This window comes from Pteronotus mesoamericanus, unplaced genomic scaffold (assembly GCF_021234165.1).
Source record: "Pteronotus mesoamericanus isolate MK-2021 breed Mesoamerican mustached bat unplaced genomic scaffold, CSHL_Meso_final contig_263, whole genome shotgun sequence".
Classification (NCBI taxonomy): domain Eukaryota; kingdom Metazoa; phylum Chordata; class Mammalia; order Chiroptera; family Mormoopidae; genus Pteronotus; species Pteronotus mesoamericanus.
The window spans coordinates 1,482,574-1,503,169 of NW_026555112.1; the positions used below are offsets into that span (position 1 = coordinate 1,482,574).

The following is a 20,596-nucleotide window of genomic DNA, read 5'->3' on the forward strand; positions in this document are numbered from 1 at the left end:
ATAATGAAATCCTTTAAGATCTTATTAGAATACTAAAAAAATTAGAAAATCTATTTTATGAAACGATAAGCATCATAAACTCATTAAACATTCACATAGATTGTTTTATTTGAATATTTAATAATATAAAGTAGGGAGGTTATAAAACTTATATTGAGATTAAAACTTTTCCAAGATCATTTGTTTGTAAAGGGTCCAGTTAGGACTTAGACCAGGACTTCTGGAATGAATCACATCTTTGATGCTTTTTTCCATTAGTTCCTTTTAATAAGAGAACTTCAAAGAAACTCTTACATTCAGTAAACATTCTCCCAAACCTTGTATATCTATAGCACTCTGTAGTAACAATTACTATTTACAATAATGACACAGATGTCCAGTTCATATATAAGAAAAGGATTATATTTTTCAATAGAGGCTAAAATACAGAAGCCTGAGGAACACAAAGGGTAAATTCTCATTAACCACAATTTTTAATGAAGCTGGAAGCCTTAAGCAGCCATGTTTGTAGACACCTTTTTCAAAATCCCCAGGTTTTTTACAGTAGAAAAAAAGAGCACTTTAATCCCCCTCCTCCTCTCTTTTAGTCCTTGGCAATCATTGGACTGGTTTGGGACAAGCAGGGTCTTGTGTATTCCCCATTCCTTGAAAACCTTTCCAGTCAATGGTCATATGTCAACAGCTTTTCACATGTTTCATTAAATCCATTACATCTGTAAACTGTACATCAGTGGAAATGTTTTTTTAAATGATTTTTGTTTCATTTCTTATTTATTATCTTATATTCATGGACGGACTATTTTAAATCGTCATTAACTGTGGTATGCTTCAAATGTTTCCAGCGCTATATAGTTAATGCCACCGTCGGAGATATTCACTCCTTAAAATATGCCTGCACATGGCGCCTGCCCCTCCCTCTCTTCCCCTCCTTCCCTCTCACACACACACACACACGCACACGCATGCACACACACGCACTCGCACGCGTGCGCACAGCACACACCAAACTGCCATTCTCCAGCAGGGTTGTTTCTGGAGTTGGGAGATGTCAGCCTGCTGGGAGGGGGTGGGGGGAGGAGGAAGAGGTGGGGCTCTCTCCTCTGATTAATTGCCTTAGGCATTCAGGGGTGGGGCTTCCTTCAGCCATCTGCCTGAGATATGGGAGGGAGCTGGAGAAAGAAGGAGGGGGAGAGACTACCAGAGAGGAAGAGAAAAGAAAGGAAGAAACACTAGAAAGAAAAAGGAAGGAAGAGAGGATAAAGGGAGATCAATTACCTACCCTTAATAAGCTAGACTGGGGGGGAGGGGGGTGGAAAAGAAAGCAGTGGAAGGTGTGCCCCAGCACGACTGCTCTGAGGCATTCATCATCTATTATTCCGGTTGGTTTATGGAGAAAAAGAAAATGGTAACTCAGGTAAGATTTGTGTTTTCTCGGTGTCTTTCTTTTCTCATTTCTGGGATCTAAATAAAGATATGGGGGTGGGGTATAGCCATCAGAGTTTTAATTATTATTGTCTTCTTAGAAAAGACCAGATTTGTTGTTATGAGCTTAAAAGTCTGTGTGTTGAGAGAGAGAGAAAGAGAGAGAGGTATCGGATCCTTTTCCCCGCCCGCCCCCCCCCCCCCCCCCCCCCCACCGCCCCAGCTTCGTAGCAGATTCCTGTTTCCTGTACTGTGCAGCTGTAGCTCAGGAAAGACCCTGTGGGGATTTGTCTACCTCTTTGTCTTGGTTCTGAGAAGAGGGAGGGAGAGAGAGACTGCAGAGGTAGGAAGAGATTTCTTGTAGATTGCCAAAAGAGGGGAGAGGGATTGACTTCCTTTTTAAGAATTGCAGAAGAATTTGTGTTACTGGGAGATCCAATTCCCGATTCACTTCAGTTTCTTAGAATTGGCTATGGAATTTCAGTTTTGCTACCTTCGCTCTAACTGGCTTATTAAAAATGAAGACTAGGAAAATGTTTTATTTTCCTGGCTTTGCTACTGGCAAAGCATGTTCTCAGTAGGAACCATAGGAGCATGCAGGTGCAGCAGAGTCAGGTAGAGCCCTCCCTGACAGGGGGGACAGAGCTGACTGTATAAATGACAGTCACAGGGGCATTAAAAGGCATTTGAAGGAGAGGGAAACGGGAGATCTCTCTCCCTCCCTGCCTCTGTCGCTCTGGCTGTCTTTGGTTATGCCAGGCAGTATCTAATCTGCATTTTAGCAAGTCATTCCTGACAAATGGAAAGGTGAATGAATACTCTTCCGTGGTTTCCCCTGGCAGCGCTTATTTCTTGTTGGCAACCTTCTCTGTGTTCCTTTAGCCCCTTTCCATTACACACAGCGTGACAGGGAATGGTGAAGCCGTGATTTATCAATGAGAAATCATTTGCGTTGCAGAACTTTCATGTCCTTTAGTCTCAGACTTAGGATCATTTTCATTCCAGGCTTTTATGCTCTGTAGGGAAATTTCATCACTGGACAGAGCTTTCCTTTTAAGGAGGTTGCCCTTTTTTTTTGTATTCTTTCCCCTCTGCCTCTCCCAAGTCACCACCGGAGGGCGAGAGAGTTGGCTAGCCATCCAGATAGAGGCATCGGTTTAGGAGCTGGAACCCTGTTCCGTTAAATGTTATATAATGTCCCGCAGTGCTGTTGGAAGGAGGGAAGGCATTAGGGAGATTTTCCCAGCGTGACCTAGAGGAAAGGGAACTTGCAAAGAATATCTCTTTCCAAAGTAATTCTTCACCAGATGTGAGTTTGAAGATTATCAAGAAACCTTTCCCTCTTGGAAAGTAGAGAAACCCTTGAAATATTTTCTCTTCCACCTCTTATCCCTTCATCATCAGCCCAGTTAATTCCTTTGAAATACTACTTTTGCTTTACTTTTACTTTGTAAAAATTTCCATAAGAGAGAATACCTGTTTCTGTATTCTCTTTGTTGCTTGGAAGGTGATACTTTTTAACCTTGGAGCCCTCATTCAATTTTCATTACCTGGCAATATTGGAGGGTATCAGCTCTCCTCTTTCTCAGCTATTACTGAATGCTTTTCAACTACTTGACTTGTCATTATATATATTTTTAAATCAGTGAAAGGGTTATTTAGACTGACTTTTTATACCTCTTGGAACGTGTATCCTTAGTGTCTAGAGGAGTTGGTTAAGCGTGTGTAAGCACAAGTTAGAACACACATGCATATGGACACTTCATATTTGGGGTCTTACTAATTGGTATTTAAGGAAAATATAATTTTAGGAATGAAGCAGAAGAGATAAATAGAAACAGGAAAGAGGGATTTCACGGTAGTGAAGTTTAATAGATAAATTAAAATTCATTATTTTTCTCAGCATAGGCTGAATGCTGGAGAAAACAAGTAGCTTGTTTTTGCCCATCCTAAATTTATACAGCTGGAAAGTGTAGAATATCAAATTTGTCAGTTTTCACTATTCCATAATACCTGTTCTGGTGTACACTTTCTGTGTTAATGTAATGTACATAGTTGTTGGCAATCTAGGGAAAAAACCAAAGGAAATAACCAAATGGGCCAAATGTGTACTTGTCCTTTGGGGGGTTTTTGTTTGTTTGTTAAGCCACACATCTAACTTGAAGATATAATAATGATATGTCACATAAGTGTCTGAATATAAAATGTCCATACTGTCTAAGATTTGGTTTTCAAAATTAGATAGTTTATTAGTATATTAGTGTCGATTCGTATATTAAGAAAGGTATTTAGATGGGCTTTCACCATTTGTCACCTAAGTTCTTGCCTCTCAGATCTTAACATTTCTGTAGCCCTTAGTTCCCATCGCTCACTTGGTGGAAGAAGGGAAAAGGGCTCTCAGTGGATGACATTTTATCATCCAGGATTAGATCTGTATCAGAGGTTGAACAGTGTGTGTGCTTTACTATTCTGTATGCCATAGTTCTATAAGGCCTCTTTTTGGTTTAACTAGCAAACTGCTTTGTGATTTACAATAAGTAATCAATGCTTTGCCTTAAAAAAAGCAAATAGGAATTTAATCACAAAATTTTAATATGGCAGACATGACGCTTGTATGATCTTACTTTTTTTATAACTTTAAGTTTTCCTCTTGTTCACGTATATGTTGTTGGAGTATTTCACTGAGATAACTCATTTCTGAACATTTGAACCAAATTATTGTATCTTCTCACCTCTGTGAAAATAACAATGCAGAATAAAAGGAAGGAAAAGAGGAAAAATCATTCCCATAATATGTGTGAAATTAGAAAAACAAAATTGCAAATGACTCCCAACTCCTATTAATTAAAAAAAAATGTTTAGCCAGATTCACACTCAGTTATACTATTTGTTGTTGAAAGGGAAAATATACCAGGCAGAGAGGAAAAGATTTTATAGTATGGATGTGAAAGAAAAATTTTGTGCTCTACTATAGTGTGAGACTGCCAGTTTCTGTGGAACACAAAGCCCTCCCTTTCTTGGACAGCTCAGTGCTTTGCTGGCATTTTCTTCAAAATCTGTTTTCCATCAGGACCAAGAGGAGGGAAGGTGTTAAGAATAAGGGAGGTTGGAAAGAGAGTTACTGTTCCTTTAAATAGTGCAGTGAGCCCATGTGGCAGCAGGCCCCTCTTGAGTGTATTCTTTTGTAATGAATCACCAGTTCCATTGTCTGCTATCTCCCCTCTTTGTAGCTGGAAGGCTGAAGCCTTTCACCTGAGCTGCTGCCAGTTGGCTGTTCTGTTCTAGGGTTTTGGGGAGAAGGTGAGAGGGAGGGTATTTTATGCTTTAATTAAAGATAGATAAGAAAGCAGGTATGTTTTGCTTTGTCTGTTTTTCCTATCCTTTCTGGGTTTGGTGTTTTTTGTTTTTCTTATTTTTTTGAAATGAGTTGGAGTAAGGAATCTATTCTTTGGTTTTGCTAAGCATAACCCATTTTCTGCAAATTTTGAAAATCCTAAGTGATTATTTAGTCTCCATTTTGTGGCACTGCTTTAAAGTGATTCCATTCGGTTGCCTGCCAGTTCCACCCGAACCTCATCCCACCCTTCATCCACAGAGCTTCAGCCCACACTGTTTGTTTTGGCACCCTTTCCACTTTCTATGGGCTGCACAGGACTCTGGGAAGTTGGGGGGGTGGGCGGAGATTGTGGGTTGGAGACTAATTTATGTTCCTTTACAGTGGATCAAAAAAAGCCTCACTTTTTCCAGAGACTTGGTTTCTTTCTGAATTCTTCTGTGCAACTCCGTATCTTCAGTTATAACCATTTCCTTGCCAAGACCAAGACTGACTCTTAAAAAATACTGCTATTCTAAAAATGATTTCGCTTTTCTGAAAAGATACCTAGAATTCCATAAATAGGATTAAATTTGACTCATTAAATGCTTTTTCTTCCCATTCACCTGTCCCAACCCTAGGCACACACCCTTTTTGCCCCTTCCTTTTATTATTTTTTTCCCCTTTATCGTTCTCCTTAGCTCTGCAGTTAAAACTAGGCAAGCTCAGAGTTTGCCCTTCCGCTCTTCAGGCCTGTACTGCCACCAAGGACGTCTCCCAGCTGAGAGGGGACGGCACTCCTCCCCTCCCCGGGTTTCCTGGGCCTCTGAGCACGCTCTTCAGACAGGTCTGCACAGGAACCGGCTACAGTGGTGATGTAGCCCCTGTGCCCACCGGCGTCCTTTCCAGGGACCAGTCCTCTGGAATCTGACTTTGTTGGTGTCCCCAGCATCCTTTGTGCTCCCCCGCCCCCAGTGCTCCCAAACTACTGTCAAATCTTAAACATTTCGTCACAACACTTCACATGTTATATCCAACAAACACAAATGGAATGCTCTTCTGTGGTGAGTGGTTTGCTGTTTTGAATGTAGCAACTCTATTGTGGGGCTCCAGACTCTTCCAAGCAGCCAGAAGCGCCACAGCTTGCCATCCTGCTCTATTGTTTCTCTTCTCCACATGCTTAAATGTCCCTCTCTTACTGTTAGAATGAATAAATTCAGGAAACCTTGGCATCAAATAATTAATGAGAGGTCATTGCCAGAGTGAACCATTTCAGATGCAGGTCTGATTATGTCACTCCTGTGCTTTTAAACCTCCCATGTGTTTCCCTTCAGGCGCAGAATAAAATCCCATGTTCCTACTCCAGTCTGTAAGGCTGTGTGATCAGGAACCTGGCTGTGCCTTCAGCCTTATCTCCTGCAGTCCTTCTCTTCCCATATTTCCCACCAGTGCCACTGGCCTCGGCTTTCCCCTTAACACTCATCGCGCTCCTCAGGGCCTTTCTTCGGTTTTTGTCTCAGCCAGAAACGCCCTTGGCCTCAGATCTTCACGTGGCTTCTCAAGGGAGAGCTCTCCATTGACCTTGCTGTCTCAGCTTGAACTCTACAGTCATTCCCTGTCCCCGTGCCCTGCTTTGTCTTCACTTATTACTGATTTCAGTGTTTATCATTACTCATTATGTTTGTTTGTTTGTTTGTGTTTGTTTGTTTGTTACCTGTTCTCTTTCCCTGCCAGAAGGGCCAGGGACCCTGTCAGCAGTCTGTTATATTCCTGGTGTCTAGAACTGTGCCTGGAAAGTGGTCATAATAATAGCTAACTAGCCAACCTGTGTATATAGTGATCAAGTACTGTTCTAAGCTCTTCACAAACATTAACCCATTGAGTCCTCCAACACCTCTACAATTACCCCCATAGTACAAAAGAGGGATCTGAAGCATAATGGTTAGGTAACTTGCCCAAGTGAATATAACTACTAAGAGATGTGGGGATTCACATCCACAGTCTCGTTAGAGAGTCCATACTCTTCTTTCTTTTTGGTGGGAGGATGTTAGGGTTAGGGAATCAATGCCCTTAACCACTGCGCTCTAATGCCTCTTGTAGGTATTACATATTCAGTAAATATTTGTTGAATATGGAAATGAATGAATTTAGTCGAGACTCTGATTCACTTCTGGAATTTCCATCTCTGACTTATTCAGGGCTTTGATGGAATACTTGAAATAGCAAGGAATTTACTATTGAATAAAATTGTAATTATAAAAATAATAATAGGTAACATTACAGAGTCAACGCCTTACCTATTACATCATTTATTCCTTTTAGCAGCTGTGTAAGTTTTAACGTCCATGTTGTAGGAATTAGGAAACAGGAATACAGGGAAGTTAAGTAGCTTGCCTAAGGTTGCAATGCCAGAATTTAAATCCAGAGAGTTGGCTCCAGCTTCCCTGTTCTTAACCACTAGGTTAATAGTGACCATTACTGAAATAACTTGATTTTTGCATATCTACTTTGCACCTATTTTACATACAGATCACACTTACATACATAACCGTTATTATACTTGTATCATATATCACTTATCGATCACCTTTGGAGGCTGGTGGTATTTTTCCTATTTTTTCCCCATACGTTATTAAATTTTGAGATTCAAGAGATCAAGCAACCTGGTAATTCTGGATACACAGAGAGAGAGGAGTTTCAAACTTGAGATCTCCTTAATTCCAAATTTGCACACACTTCTATTTTACTACCAGCCTCATGAGATAAATAGCTCTGTTTTGGGCCATTAAAAAGTAGAAAAGTGTTCCATATGGTAAGCAAAAATCTGTTTTCATTGTTTTCTTCTTACTCTTCCTGGTTCTATTATCCAGAGTCACACAGTAGTTTATTTCTTCATAAAAACCAAATATTTGAAGGTAACGGCTAAGGGTTCCCTTTAATCTTCTGTTCTCTTGGCTCATCCGCTTCCTTGAATTATTCTTCACCCATAGGAAGACATATGGTTTCCAGAGTCTTTATTATCATGGATTAATTGCGTCAATTAACAAGAATGATTTATTACTTATATCTGTTTACTAAGTAAAATACCAATTATGAGTATTATTAAGTATTGTATCTTTATTGTAAGTGGGGTTTTTGACAGCATGTTTTGACTTCACTCAGTTTTCGAAGCTTATTGATCATGTAGTCAACAACTGTGTAGACAACATGATCGGTTTGTCAACAATTTATAGCTTCAAAAATAAAGGCTATTACCCCCAACTCTTTATGTAAAATATTGTTTTTCTATTTCATTATAAACCATGCTGTTGCTGATTGGCACAAATCTACCTGTCTTTCAACATCTAGGTCTTGCTCAGATCCCTCAACGGTTACTAATACTGAACTTTTCATTTGAAAACTAATTTTGCAGCATACTATTTCAAAGATGCCAATTGGACCAACAAATTACACACTGGAGATCAGCAAAAAATAAATTTAATCACTTCCCTTGAGATCTTAAAGTTGTATCAAAAAGAGTTAAAAAACAAAAATTGGGAATTAATAGTCTTTTCAACCAGTAGCAACAGTAAAACATCCTTGAGAATAGAAATAAAATACAACAAAAAATTAATTAAGTGCTTGAAAACTACTCTGATTTAATAATACTTATAATAAATCAAATACCATAGAAATAAATGTTAGATTAGCTTCCTTTGGCATATTTATTCTTTTCATTATGCCTCTTGAATTTTTCAAAAGGCTATCAGTTTCAGAGTATTAGAATAACATTTCTTGTTTAATTAATGGCTCGGGAGATAGGTATAGCTAGACTGCTATTAACAAAAAGAAATAACAGTTTTTAAAATTGTAACTTGAAATCATGTAACTGGAGAGACCTAATTCATTCAAAATTACAAGATAAAGTTTTGTAACCAAAATTTAATATTTCACACATAAAGGAATACTTAAGCAGCAAATATGGTAGTGTAAATTAATAATTACTTTATGAAATTATAAAAGGATGCTTTTATATCCACAAATAATTTAACTGTGTTCTTTTAACTAATATTGATTTTGAGATCCCTTCTAAGAAGTTTGGAAGAAGCATACTGACACTTAAGTGAAGAGGATGAGATTTTGAAAGACTCTTAACTTAGAGAGGATATCCACAAATACAAGTATTTTTGGCTTTGTGGGTCATGCTGTCTCAGCCCCAACTGTTCAGCTCTGCTTTTGGCATGAAGAAGTAGGATGATGCATAAATGAATGGGGTTGGCTATGTTTCAGTAAAACTACTTATGGACACTGAAATTTGAATTTCATATATTTTTCAAATAGTCTTCAACTATTTAAAAATTTAAAACCATGCTTAGCTTTCAGGTTGTACAAAAATAGGTGGTGGACTAGCTTTGGACCAAAGCCATAGTTTGCCACCCTCTCACTTAGAGGGATACAGGTCCTCCCTGCTTTTTTTAGTATAGGAAAGTTTTTCCACATAGCTTGATGATAGGAATACAGTTTTGACAGTTTGCCTTGGGTACCCATGAAACCTTGGATCAGTGTGAAACCCCAGTTCAGCGTGAAACCCCCAGCCTGTTCTTTCATCCCCACCCCCCAGGAAGTAGAGAGATTCTTTCTTTTTCCTCACCCTCCACCCACCCCCAAATCTGGACCATTTGCAATTTCCCAAATACAGTTTTCATATATTTTTTGTGTGTTACTTTGGGGCCAGAATACCTCTTTCTCCCACATGATTAATTTCTTGCCTTTAAGGTTCAGCTTAAATGCATGTTAATGCACTGACAGGGTCCTCTTTTGGAATGCACAACAGGAGAGTTAATTTGAGTAACCACATATTCTAAGTGCTTATTACTAAATCACTTAATACTTAAAATACAATGTCACTTTTTGGGAAGTGGACTTTGTAGTTGTAAGAGTGATTTTGGAGTTAATAGCTATGTAGGGGAACACCCAAATCTACAGATGTTCAGTGGAAGGCTGTGTATATCCAGAAGATACCACGTGGATAAAGGGGCACAGGATCTCTAGCCTCCTGGGAAGTCAGGAAAGAGGGCAAAGAGCATGACCCCAAAACGTGTGTACAGGGCAAAGAGAATTAGAAAGGTGACAATGAAATTTTAGGGTTTGGCAGACTCTAGTTAAGTATAGGGTTGGGCCAAAGCAGGTTTACAGTTGTTTATAAGGAAAAAATAATAATACAGTAGTCACAGATTACATTTTTCTGCTTCTTCATATGCCTGGTAATTTTTCTTTTTTTAATCCTTACCCGAGGACATTTTTTCATTGATTTTAGAGAGAGGAAGGGAGAGAAACATCAATGCGAGAGAGAAGCATCGATTGGTTGTCTCCTGTATGTGCCTGGACCAGGGATCATATCTGTCCAGACCAGGGATTGAACCCCCTTCCCTTCAGTTATGGGATGCTCAGTTTTCAGTTGGATGCCAAACATTGTGAATATTAGCTTGTAGGATGCTAGGTACTTTTTAAAATTTCTCTAAATGTTTTTGAGCTGATTCTCAGAAATAGTTTGATCCTGTTAGGTCTCATTTTTAAGTTTTGTTAGCTACAACCAGAGCTCTGTTTGGTGTCTGGTTAATTTTTCCCCACTGTTGAGACAAGATTCTTCTTAATACCCTAACTGATGCTCCTTAATTTTTCCACTCTCATTGAGAATAGGCTGTATTCCTGGCACTAGGTGAGCTCCTAGCACTGGTCCCTCCAGCTTGGTCAGGCGGTCCTTTCTCCAGCCTCGGTAGTTCCTTGTGTGCATGTGCTCATTACTTAACTGAGTACTTGAGGGGAGTCCTTCAAGGACTCCGAGATCCTCAGGGTCCTCTCTGTGCAGCTCCCTCTTCTGCAGTACTCTTCCCTGCGAACTGGAGCTGTCTTGGCTTCTCTAGAACCCTCGCTGATCTCCCCAATTCACAGAGACCCCCAGGCTCTCCTGGCCTGTCCCCCTCTCTGTGTCACAGCCTGGGAGCTTCCTCCTCCAGGCTGTCCTCTGGGCAGTCGGAAAGCCCGCCTGGGTTGTTTCCTGCCTCGGGCATCGATGTCGTCCTTTGCCTGCTGGGCAGTGCCTTGAGTGCTGTTGTTTCATGTATTTTTTTCTTCCTGATTTTTAGTTGTTTGAGATGGCAAGATAAAATGATCCTTGTTACTTTATTTTGATTGGAAGCAGAAGTGAGACCGCTTATTTTTCAATGAAAATGAAGTGGTATCTCATTTGCTATATTTCTAATTTACAAATGAAAAAGTTGAACAGTAGTTTCAAGGAGTAGAATGCATAAGATGCATAAATACTTAAAATACAAGATAGAATACGGTAAATTACATGAATATAATGTCAGTAACATAGCATTAGAAGTTCAGAGGAGGAAAGAATTAGTTTGGGAAGTTTGGCTGAAGCGTAAAGCGGGAGAGGAAAGGCTATGGCATGTGTCGCTGTGTGGGGGTTATGCAAGACATTACCTGAGTCTAGAGCCAGATTCTTGAGTATTCAGTGAGATTCAGTGGTAGAATAGTTTCAGAGAGTCTAGGACCGATCAAATTCAAAGCAAAAATAAAAATGCGCAGACAAGACAACAGGGAAAATAAAGTTTTCGTGTTTTTATAGTTAAGCTTGATTTGTGGTCTGTTGCAGAAAAGGAGAAAGATTCTTTTCTCCTATTGAATTTTGTATCATTGCAATTCTAGCAAGAAAAACCAAAGTAATACTTGGCTCACTTAAACAGTGTGGAAGTTAGGGATCCTATGGACTGTAAAGGTGATGATCATTCAAAAATATGAAAGAATGTGGATGGCACTGTTGCGAGCTTTCATAACTTTAAAATGGTTGCCAGGCTGTCATTTCCTAGCATAGCAACTGTAATCAAAAGTTTGTCCAAGCTTACGCATTGAACTTTTCTCTCTTGCGGAACCAGGAGACATTTTTGAGAAACTGGGAATGTGTGCTTTGTTTGGTTTAATTTCACTTAGCCTATGTTTTATATAAAGTCTTTAGGAAGGAGAATGTGGTCTCCCCCCCCCCCCCAATGTTTGTATTGATGTGACTATTTATATGAAAAAGAACATGAAGGACTTTAAGGTTGTAACTCAGCTATTAGGTCTTATATTGTTGCAAATATATGTACACACACGTTGTCTATATCTTACCCCCTTTTTTCTTCACAATAATGATTATTACCTCTACCATCTTTTAAGCCAGAAGCAATTTTGTGTTCTTGTAGATAACCCATTAGCTTGCTCTCCTCCTCATCACAGAGATTTAAAAAACAAGGCATTGAGAGAAGGTAAGTCCCTTGTCCAGAGTCACGTAACTACATGGCAAATCCTGAGTTTGAACCCACGTTTGTCTTATTCCCAAGTTTATGCAATTTCTACCCTTTGGGGGAGGGGGTGGGTAATGATAACCATTACATTAAGTATAATATGAAGAATATAGGCCATAATATTTACTTAACTTTTTTCTTTTTCTTTTTTTTACATAAGAAAAATCTCTATAACTCACCTGTAGCCAAAACCTTAAGAAATGTCTACTAATTTTTCTAGAGCCTTATGTTCCTCTGAGGTAAGTGTAGAACTAATCAATGTGACTATTATGTACACAACTTTAGTTTCCTGAAATTTTCTCTCAGCACAGAGGTTTCGCATTCTGATGGTTTGGTATTTCGTATGGGAACATTTGTGCAGAGTAAGAGAGAAGTCCAGGCATTGGCTGTTTAAAGTAGGTCTTAGCCACTTTTGGGAGGGGAACAGATATTAATGGCACTGCATTGATTGACTCTTTCTGTTACAGAAGAAAATACTTAGCTTCACATGGTAATATACTTAGTGTTTCTTCTTTTTTACTGCATTCTGCTCCTGACAGGATTGTAGATTCTTAAAGCAAGGGCGATCTTTATTTTACAAATCAAGATATAGATAGAACCTGAGAGAAAGTGAAGCTGTCCAAGGTCACCGGCAAAGTCGCGGTGGAACTGGAGCCAGCGCTCATTCTCCCGTAATTGCTGTCTGGTGTTACTTCTGCCTTCAGAACATCCTCCGAGGAAGTTCAGGCCTTTAACAGAACATGTTTAAATATCAACTGCATATGCTGCTCATTCCTGAAAGGGAAAATCTTCAAAGGAGTAAAAATCATGTATCTTAGTTGTTCTTTGCTGGAAAATTATTCTTGAATGAAGGTAGTCTAGTTGATATGATATGATAATGATAAAGTTCTAGGTATGAAAGATTTTAACTGAAAAAAAGAAATAGATACATGTTTTGATTTTTATTTTTTGACTATGCTTGAAGTTTTTTGGCCTTTGTTTTTGAGTATTTGACTTGACACGGAAAGATAGGAAATGTGGACTGAAATCGGGAAATGCTTCGTTACTAAGCAACCATTAAAGCAGAGACAGCTTCTTTTGGTGCTCAAGGAGCTGATTTTAGATCTCTGTTCTTAGTCTTTCTGCCTGCCGCCTTTCTCAAGCTGAATATCCTCCTTTCCTCCGAGATGGGTGTTCCTGTTCCACAGTAACAGCTTCTTTGTGATAGCTTCTTGATGACTTCTCTCAATACAGGACTCTAATTTCTTTATTAGGTTTATTTGTCTCGTTGTGATAAAGGATTGCATATTGCAGTTGCTAGTTTATATTTCTTTCATTGCCCTTCCTGACTGAAGGGCCGGGGTCCATGGCAGGCCCTATTGATCCATGTGTCAGCGATCAATGGGGTAACGGGAAATGCTTTCCTCCCTTTAGACTGCATTCTGACCTTGACACAGTTGCATTTCTGAAGAAGGAGGGAAGCAAAGAGTTAGGCATTCTGATTGGTAAATACTTGATTTTTTTTTCTGTTCTATGTCTCCTGCAAGTGACTAGATCCTTCTAAGTCTTTTGTATTTGTCAGGACTTAGACTAATGTTTAATTAACACATAGCAGTGGGTGTGCTTGTAGATGGCACTTGGACTATGGTTTACAGTACACATTTAGTTCTGATACTTGTCTGGTTTGCTTTACTCCCTACAATCAAAATGTATTTAATTTATTAAAGTGTTAAGTACAAGGGCTCTTTCAGAGTTGTAGTAAATACTTTTCATTTTCCTTTAAGCTTCTGTAATTTGCTTTTAATATATCTTAGTGTTGTTAAAGGGTTATTTTAAAGGAACAGACATTTATTAACTCCAATCTTCTCAGAAATAAAAAGGAACCAGGAACTCTGGAGCTTACTCAAGGTTGAAATGTTTTGCAGAAAATCATGACTTCTGGGTCAAGAAGATAGACACTTCTGCTTGTCACTTGTGAGAGAGACCCACTGAAGTGACAGTATAGAAGTACAAGAAAAAATAAACCTGCAACAGCAACTAGAAGAGGGCAAAGGGCAGTATTACTAATAAATAAGAGAGTTAAATAAATTTTTGGAAAAGTTAAAAGCAAGTGGGGAACCAACTGATGGATGAAATGGAGAAGCTAAAACCTGTCAGTGCAAGGAGGCTGCAAGGGGCGTGGAAACCAGTGTACCCAGCAAGACCCCCACACAGGCTCTGGGTTCAAAGCAGGAGTGAAGAAGGGATAGAAGGCAGGGATTCTGTGTGCATAATATATGGCAGTGGTCCCCAACTTCTTAGCACCAGGGGCGAGTTTCGTGGAAGATAGTTTTTCTATAGACCAGTGTCGGGGGTGGGGTGGTTTTTGGATGGTTCAAGCGCATTACATGCAAGCTCACCTCCTGCTGTGTGGCCCAGTTCCAGATAGACCTGCACCCAGACCGTTACCAGTCCCTGGCCTGGAGTTTGGAGATGCTGATGTAGGGCATAATTCAACTACTAGGCACTGTGTAGCACTCAGTGACCCTCATTGGCAGCCTCTGGCATTAAAACCTCTGCCTTTTAAGAAACCATTAAAAGAACATCACTCCCAAGAGAGTAAACTAAGGGAAGGGTAGGAGACCACTGCTTTCTATCATAAGCTCTTCTTTACCCATTTGATTTCTATCATTTGTATGTATTACATTTGATAAAAATAAAAATTAAGTTATAAAGGGAAAATTAATTACCAAAAACACCCGAGAAATAAATATCAAAGTATTTTTAGAATGCATTTTTAAAAAATGAACTTCAAATATTGAAAGATAAAATCTAATTAACAGTTTATATCAGGATGATCTTTTGTGAGAAAATGGGAAATGGAACTTCTGGAATTGATCTTTTATCTTTTCCCACCCATTCTTGCCTCACTTCTTGTCATACCGCCTCCTAGGGCTGAAATCTAGTAGTGGTCTGTCTACTCCTCGCCTGTGCCCCTTGCCAGGCTCTGCTGATTCTATGTTTGGATTGTCTCTAACACTGATCCTCTGATTACTTCCCTCTGCCCCTGCTGTAGTCCAGTCTTATGTAGGTCCCTTTAGAGTTCAAAGTATTCTTCTAACAGATCTTTGACTTTCCTTCTTCCTGGCCTCTGTGGACAAAAACGGGCCACATACTGGGTTGGCCAAAAAGTCCGTCACGTTTTTTTCTGTAAAATAAAAGACATTTTTTTCATTTTCACCAATAACTTTATTGATTTGGATTTTTTGAGTATGTCAGCTCTCCCCTGTGTGCTAGAACGTTGATTGTTCTCAGTTAATGTCTCAGTTTGATCACTATCAACCTCAACTGGTCTGCTCGACCATGGAGACTTGTCCAGCAAGAAATCTCCAGCATAAAATTTCACAAACTGCTCTTGACACGTTCGATCAGTTACAGAGCCTTCTCCATACACTGCACTAATCTTTTTTTGTGTTTCAGTTGCATTTTTACCTTTCTTGAAATAATAAAGCATAGTATGCCAAAAATGTTGCTTATTTTCTTCCATCTTCAATATTAAAATGGCTATATAGAAATTCACCAATTTTGATAATTTTATTCAAATTCAGGCTGTTATGACAGCTGTCACAATACAATCTAACAAAATTGTTTCAAATGAAGTTTAAGACAACTAATCTCTACTAGAGCCATCCAATGGTAAAAATCAAATGAACTCTTCGGCCAACCCGACACTAATCCTGCCTAGCTCCGGGGAGGCCTGCAGAGCAGTCTGTACAAACTCAAAGACTGAAAGTAACTGCACGGGGTGGTCTGAAATGAAAACATTATAGCTAAAAGCAGTTTATGGCCGGTAGTCATGTCCTAGACAAGAATATTCCCTGACAAAAGTCAGTCTTTACCTTGATTGAGCCTGTCTGTTGTCTTTTTGCATCTATGATAACGTACCTTTGGAAGGTCGAGAGGTAATAACCCTTTTCTCAAACCCTCTGGCACAACTGCCACACAAGGAACAGAGACCACAAAGCTCCTCATTGCTGTTGTTACTGTGTTGATCGTTGATCGTTAATTGTTAACTCTCCTGTACCACCTGTATGGAAGAAGTATGTGTTTCACCAATTTTACTTTTTATCCAATACAGAGGCTTCCCTTCTTTGCTTCCTCTCACCTCCTTCATGTAACCAGTGGATTTCATGTAACCCTCTTAGATTTTCTTGCTTGACTGTAGTGTATAAAAGAAGGTGCAAAACTGCCAGTTCCCAGAGCATTTTCGAAGTCCATTGTGGTTTTTTTTCCCAGCAGTTGTTGTTGGTTTGGCCCAAATAAGGTCACAGAAATTCTCACAGGTTTGGACATTTCTACATTGACAAGAGAAACCTCAGGGAGCAGTAGGTGATCACACTAACTATTAAAGAGTATGTGTAAGTTAGCCAGATGGGTAGAAAGGAGAAAGGCTCTCTAAACAGAAAGAATAGCAGGTACAAAGAAACTGGAAGGTGAAACTGCACAAGGCGTCTTCCAGGACTTGATGCACGTAAGAGACCCAGCTGGGCCGAGCCGTTGTCCTCTCTCTCTCAGTTGGGTTATTAAGACACCCTCCTGACTGGCCTGCCTGCCGAGTGATCCACTAACACCTAAATCTGGCCACCACTCGTCTGCTCAAAACTGTCATTGGAGAGCAACAGCCCAAATCCCTGCAGTGGCTTAAGATTTCTACCCAACGTGACTCATCACCCGCTGCCACCTTTCTCCACCACCTACCCCTCCATCCCTTGCTTATTCCAGTTCAGTCACATGGGCCTCCTTGTTCCTACAATGAGCTGAGTATATTTGCACCTCTGAGCCTTTGCATTTGTGTTCCCTTTGTCAGGAGTGCTCTTTTCCCAGGTAGACAGACACATGGCCTGCTCCCTGCATTTCTTTAGGTGTCTTTTCAAATGTTTACCTGTATCACATAGTGGCCCTGTATCCCTCCAACCCCTGTACTCATGTATCCTCTTTCTTGTTTCATTTTCCCCCTTAGCACACCACCTGTTTACTATTTGTCTCTTCCTACTAGAATGCAAACCCCACAAGGGCAGGAACTTTGTCTTTTTAATCGCTGTTGTCCCCGCAGCATCTAGAACAAAGTGTCTAACACAGGATAGGTATTCAGGAGCATGTGATGGCAAGGATTGAGGCCAAATAGATGAAGTGGGCAAGGAGCATGACTTCCACACAGAGTTGTTTGGACTTGAGACTGTGGGCATTGAGGAGCCTAGGATTTTAAGAAGAGAATTAATTAGTATCTGAGTTAGATTTTATTTTAGAAATATCATTTTAGCAGCTGCTTGGGAAATTGATTATGTTGAGGTTAAGTTAGAAGAAGGAACTGTTGAAAGAAGGATTCTTTTGGATGAGAGTTGATGAAAGCAAGGACTCGTTTACTTTTCTACGTTACACAGTACATAATGCGCTCTCACGTACCCTTTCAATTAATAGATGTATGTAATAGAACTGTAATAACTCATTTTCTGTGGTAAATGTCAATGAATGATTATACTTTGGTAAACTTTCTTCAGAGTTCCTAAAACCGTTGAGAGAAAGGTTTCTATCTTTTTTACAGAGTTTTCCACTTTAGAAGCAGATATTATTCAACCACCTGGTTAATTCAATTTAGCAAGCATCTTCTAAAGAGCAAGTATGACGTTGTATCATTTGGTGAGGAAGTATGTGATTCAGACCCTGTTCCACCTAGGGCTTGATAGTTGTGAAAACAACTATCATGTAACTATAGATGAGGCAGAATGCAATTATTTTCTGAGGTGGGTAGAGAGAAAAATTTTGTGGCATGGGGAAACTGAGACAACAGGACACAATGGCGGAGCAATTTACAGCCAGGTGCAGGTGGTCACCAGGGCTGAAAGCCCCTGAGTGCCTGGGCCTTGGAGTGCCTGGGGGCCAAAGCTGGGGAAACAGGGACCTCACCCCCAGGGCAACCTCTTCTCCCCTGGCCTTTCCTCCCTGGAGTTAACATCTAAGCCTCAGTTGCATTTCAGCTCCAAGCCCAGAAAAGCAGCAAAACCAGGTCTATAGTGGCGAGAACCAACTGCAATCATTAAAGACCCTGTCATTGACCCATTAGTGGAGACGTGACCCTGAAAGGCCGCGCCCGGAGAACTGATGAATATTCTACTGAATCTCTCCCCTGAGACCTCCCCTAAAATTCCCTCCTGCAAGAGAGAGAGAAGCCTCAAGACAAAGTACCCAGCACATCTCTCCCTCTGGGGAGCAGTCCAGGCCATTCCCTTCTTCTTCCCCCACTTCTTTCTTCACAGGCACAAGTCTCCTAAACTCTAAGGCAGTGGGCAGCTGGCAGCTAATCCCCTTAACCTGTTCTCAAAGCCCCCTTTTCTCTGACTTCCCAGTGAACTAACTCAGTCCAGCCTCAGCTCCCCTGTTGCTGCTTCTGTGCTGAGCCCTTCCTTGTTTCACTGTTCCCAGCTTTAATAAGTGTGCCCTCAGTCCCCTGGACTCAGGTTGTGAAATCTTTCCTACATGGAGTCAAGGACCCACGTGCTACAGCTGGCCCTGGGCAGATCCACCAGGGCCAGGCCCCTGTCCAGTAACAATCTGAATCATTCATCTTAAAGAAGTGGACTATAATAGGACATCCAATGCAAAATTCTATGAAGCATAATTAAATACTTTTATGATGTAGGAGGCACTGTAAAAATCTTACTGTTCTGAGTGTTGGCTATGTTCAAGGATATCTCCTTGAACATATAGAAAATGCAAACTTAAAGAATAAATTGTAGTGAAAAGTTTGGTTGAGAAAAAGGATGATCATTTCTGCATTGTGTAAGTCAACAATTACATCGAATAGACTAGACAACCAATCATTAATTGTGTGTGGTCTTCTATTTTCAGGGAAGCAGGTAGTTGACCCAGAGTATCTCTTGTCTTTTATTGCCAATAGAAGGCATGATTCATGGATGTTTGAGGTTCTAAATACTGCTTTAAGGAGATATGGATGAAAGAGCTTTTAAGAGGTTGGAGACATTAAAACTATTACAGGGTTCATCATTTTTAACCTACTAGACTATTGGTTTGAATGATTTTGTTCTGAAATATTTATTTTTCTGTTTAAATATTCATCGCTTTGAGATGACAGCTCAGCCCCAGGGGAGAGATCAGGCTGGCTCTTCTCCGAGCAGTTTGAAAGAGGTAGGGGCGTGCGCACGCGCACACGCATGTGTACACGACAAATGATTTGCTGACAAGTTTGTGGCATTGTTGACCAAGCCTAGACCTTCCCTTAGACTTGCATGTATCAGATCCTGTAGTTATTTCTGTTTTAAGTATATTGTATTTCCTTATTTACTTGTATTCATTGTTTGTTTGTAAGAGCTCAAGATTGCACTTAAGTTCGCTCGTGCCCTCTGTCTCCCCTTCATGTGGCAGTGGCACACTCCTGCTTTGGGTCCTAGTTTTTCAATTCCACTCATGCTAAAATAAAGGCCCATTGTTAGGCCTGCATTGTATCTATGCGTTCCATGTAAGAAGGCAGTCCCCCTATTTTCAGGCAATTTACATTTATCACCATTATTACCTTCCTCTCATAACCTATTCCTTCCTTAATTTCCCTCCTTCTAGAAGTGAAGATGCCTCGGGGCGTTTTCCAGAGGCACCTGCCACCACTGCAACCCTCTCCCACTTTGCCCTGCTAATTTTCTGCCTGGTGGCACCCAAACCATCGATATACACCTGGGTACCAGGGCCCTACTCCAACTCACTGAATCATAATCAGTGGAGAAAAGACCTTGATTTAAATATATGTATCTATTCCCAGAGTGGTTGTTATGAGCAGTAGAATAGGAATCTCTGCACTGGAGAAACCAAGTAAAAGATGAGTTTGGAGGTGCAGGCTGGGTATAGCGGAAGGAGGTCCATGTTGCATGCGGTTAGTGATCTTGCCGTTCAGACTGCAGTAGGAATAGATGTGTCTCTGGACTCCCTTCCTGGAGCCAGACAGTACTTTCCCTTAAAGTTAATATTTCAGTTGCAGGTTGGGTTTTTATTACTATAACCAATATATCTATTTTTGTGAGCTTCCTTGAGATCTAGCGATCAGCTAAATTACAGACAACCAAATGAAAAATGATCTGTTAGAATTCAACCTGAAGATAAAAATGAGAGGCTACAGGAAAATTCATGTAATGGTTTTTCCTCTCAATTTCTAGTTTACCTACAGATTGTCCAACATCTTATGTGTATAATTTCTATTCAGTGTGAGAGGGAAAATATATTTATTTATCTAACTTACTTTTGCCACTATTAAATTTAAATGTGTAGGTAAACTGAAACTCCAGAATGAATTTCACATTGTGTCTAGTCAGTGGGCATTGCACTGACTGCTTTTGTCTTTGCACATGTTTGTTCATCCATTTTATTTCTCTGGGCTTTCTTCTACATAGTTTTTGAAAATTATTTTAATTGATTCCAGAAAATCTTAAATCCAGTGTTTTGTTCTTATCTCTCAGCAGTAACAGTCATGTAGCTCTTTTTTCCCTTTGATCACAGATAACCTGGGCAG

The 20,596-nt window shown here is 40.0% G+C and overlaps 1 protein-coding gene across 19 annotated transcripts in view; it reads left to right on the forward strand.

Annotated features, from left to right (window-relative positions):
- The window catches only part of RBFOX2 (RNA binding fox-1 homolog 2), a 255,507-nt gene that overhangs the window by 170,565 nt on the left and 64,346 nt on the right, over window positions 1-20,596 (forward strand). Inside the window, exon 1 of one of the 19 annotated variants that reach the window (XM_054574547.1) lies at window positions 1,110-1,414. The exons of the other annotated variants lie outside the window; for them this stretch is intronic. Within the exon in view, the coding sequence (XP_054430522.1) occupies window positions 1,388-1,414 (27 nt within the window). The 5' untranslated portion in view covers window positions 1,110-1,387. Of the gene's footprint in view, window positions 1-1,109; window positions 1,415-20,596 lie in introns of those variants that run through there. 19 annotated transcript variants of the gene reach the window in all.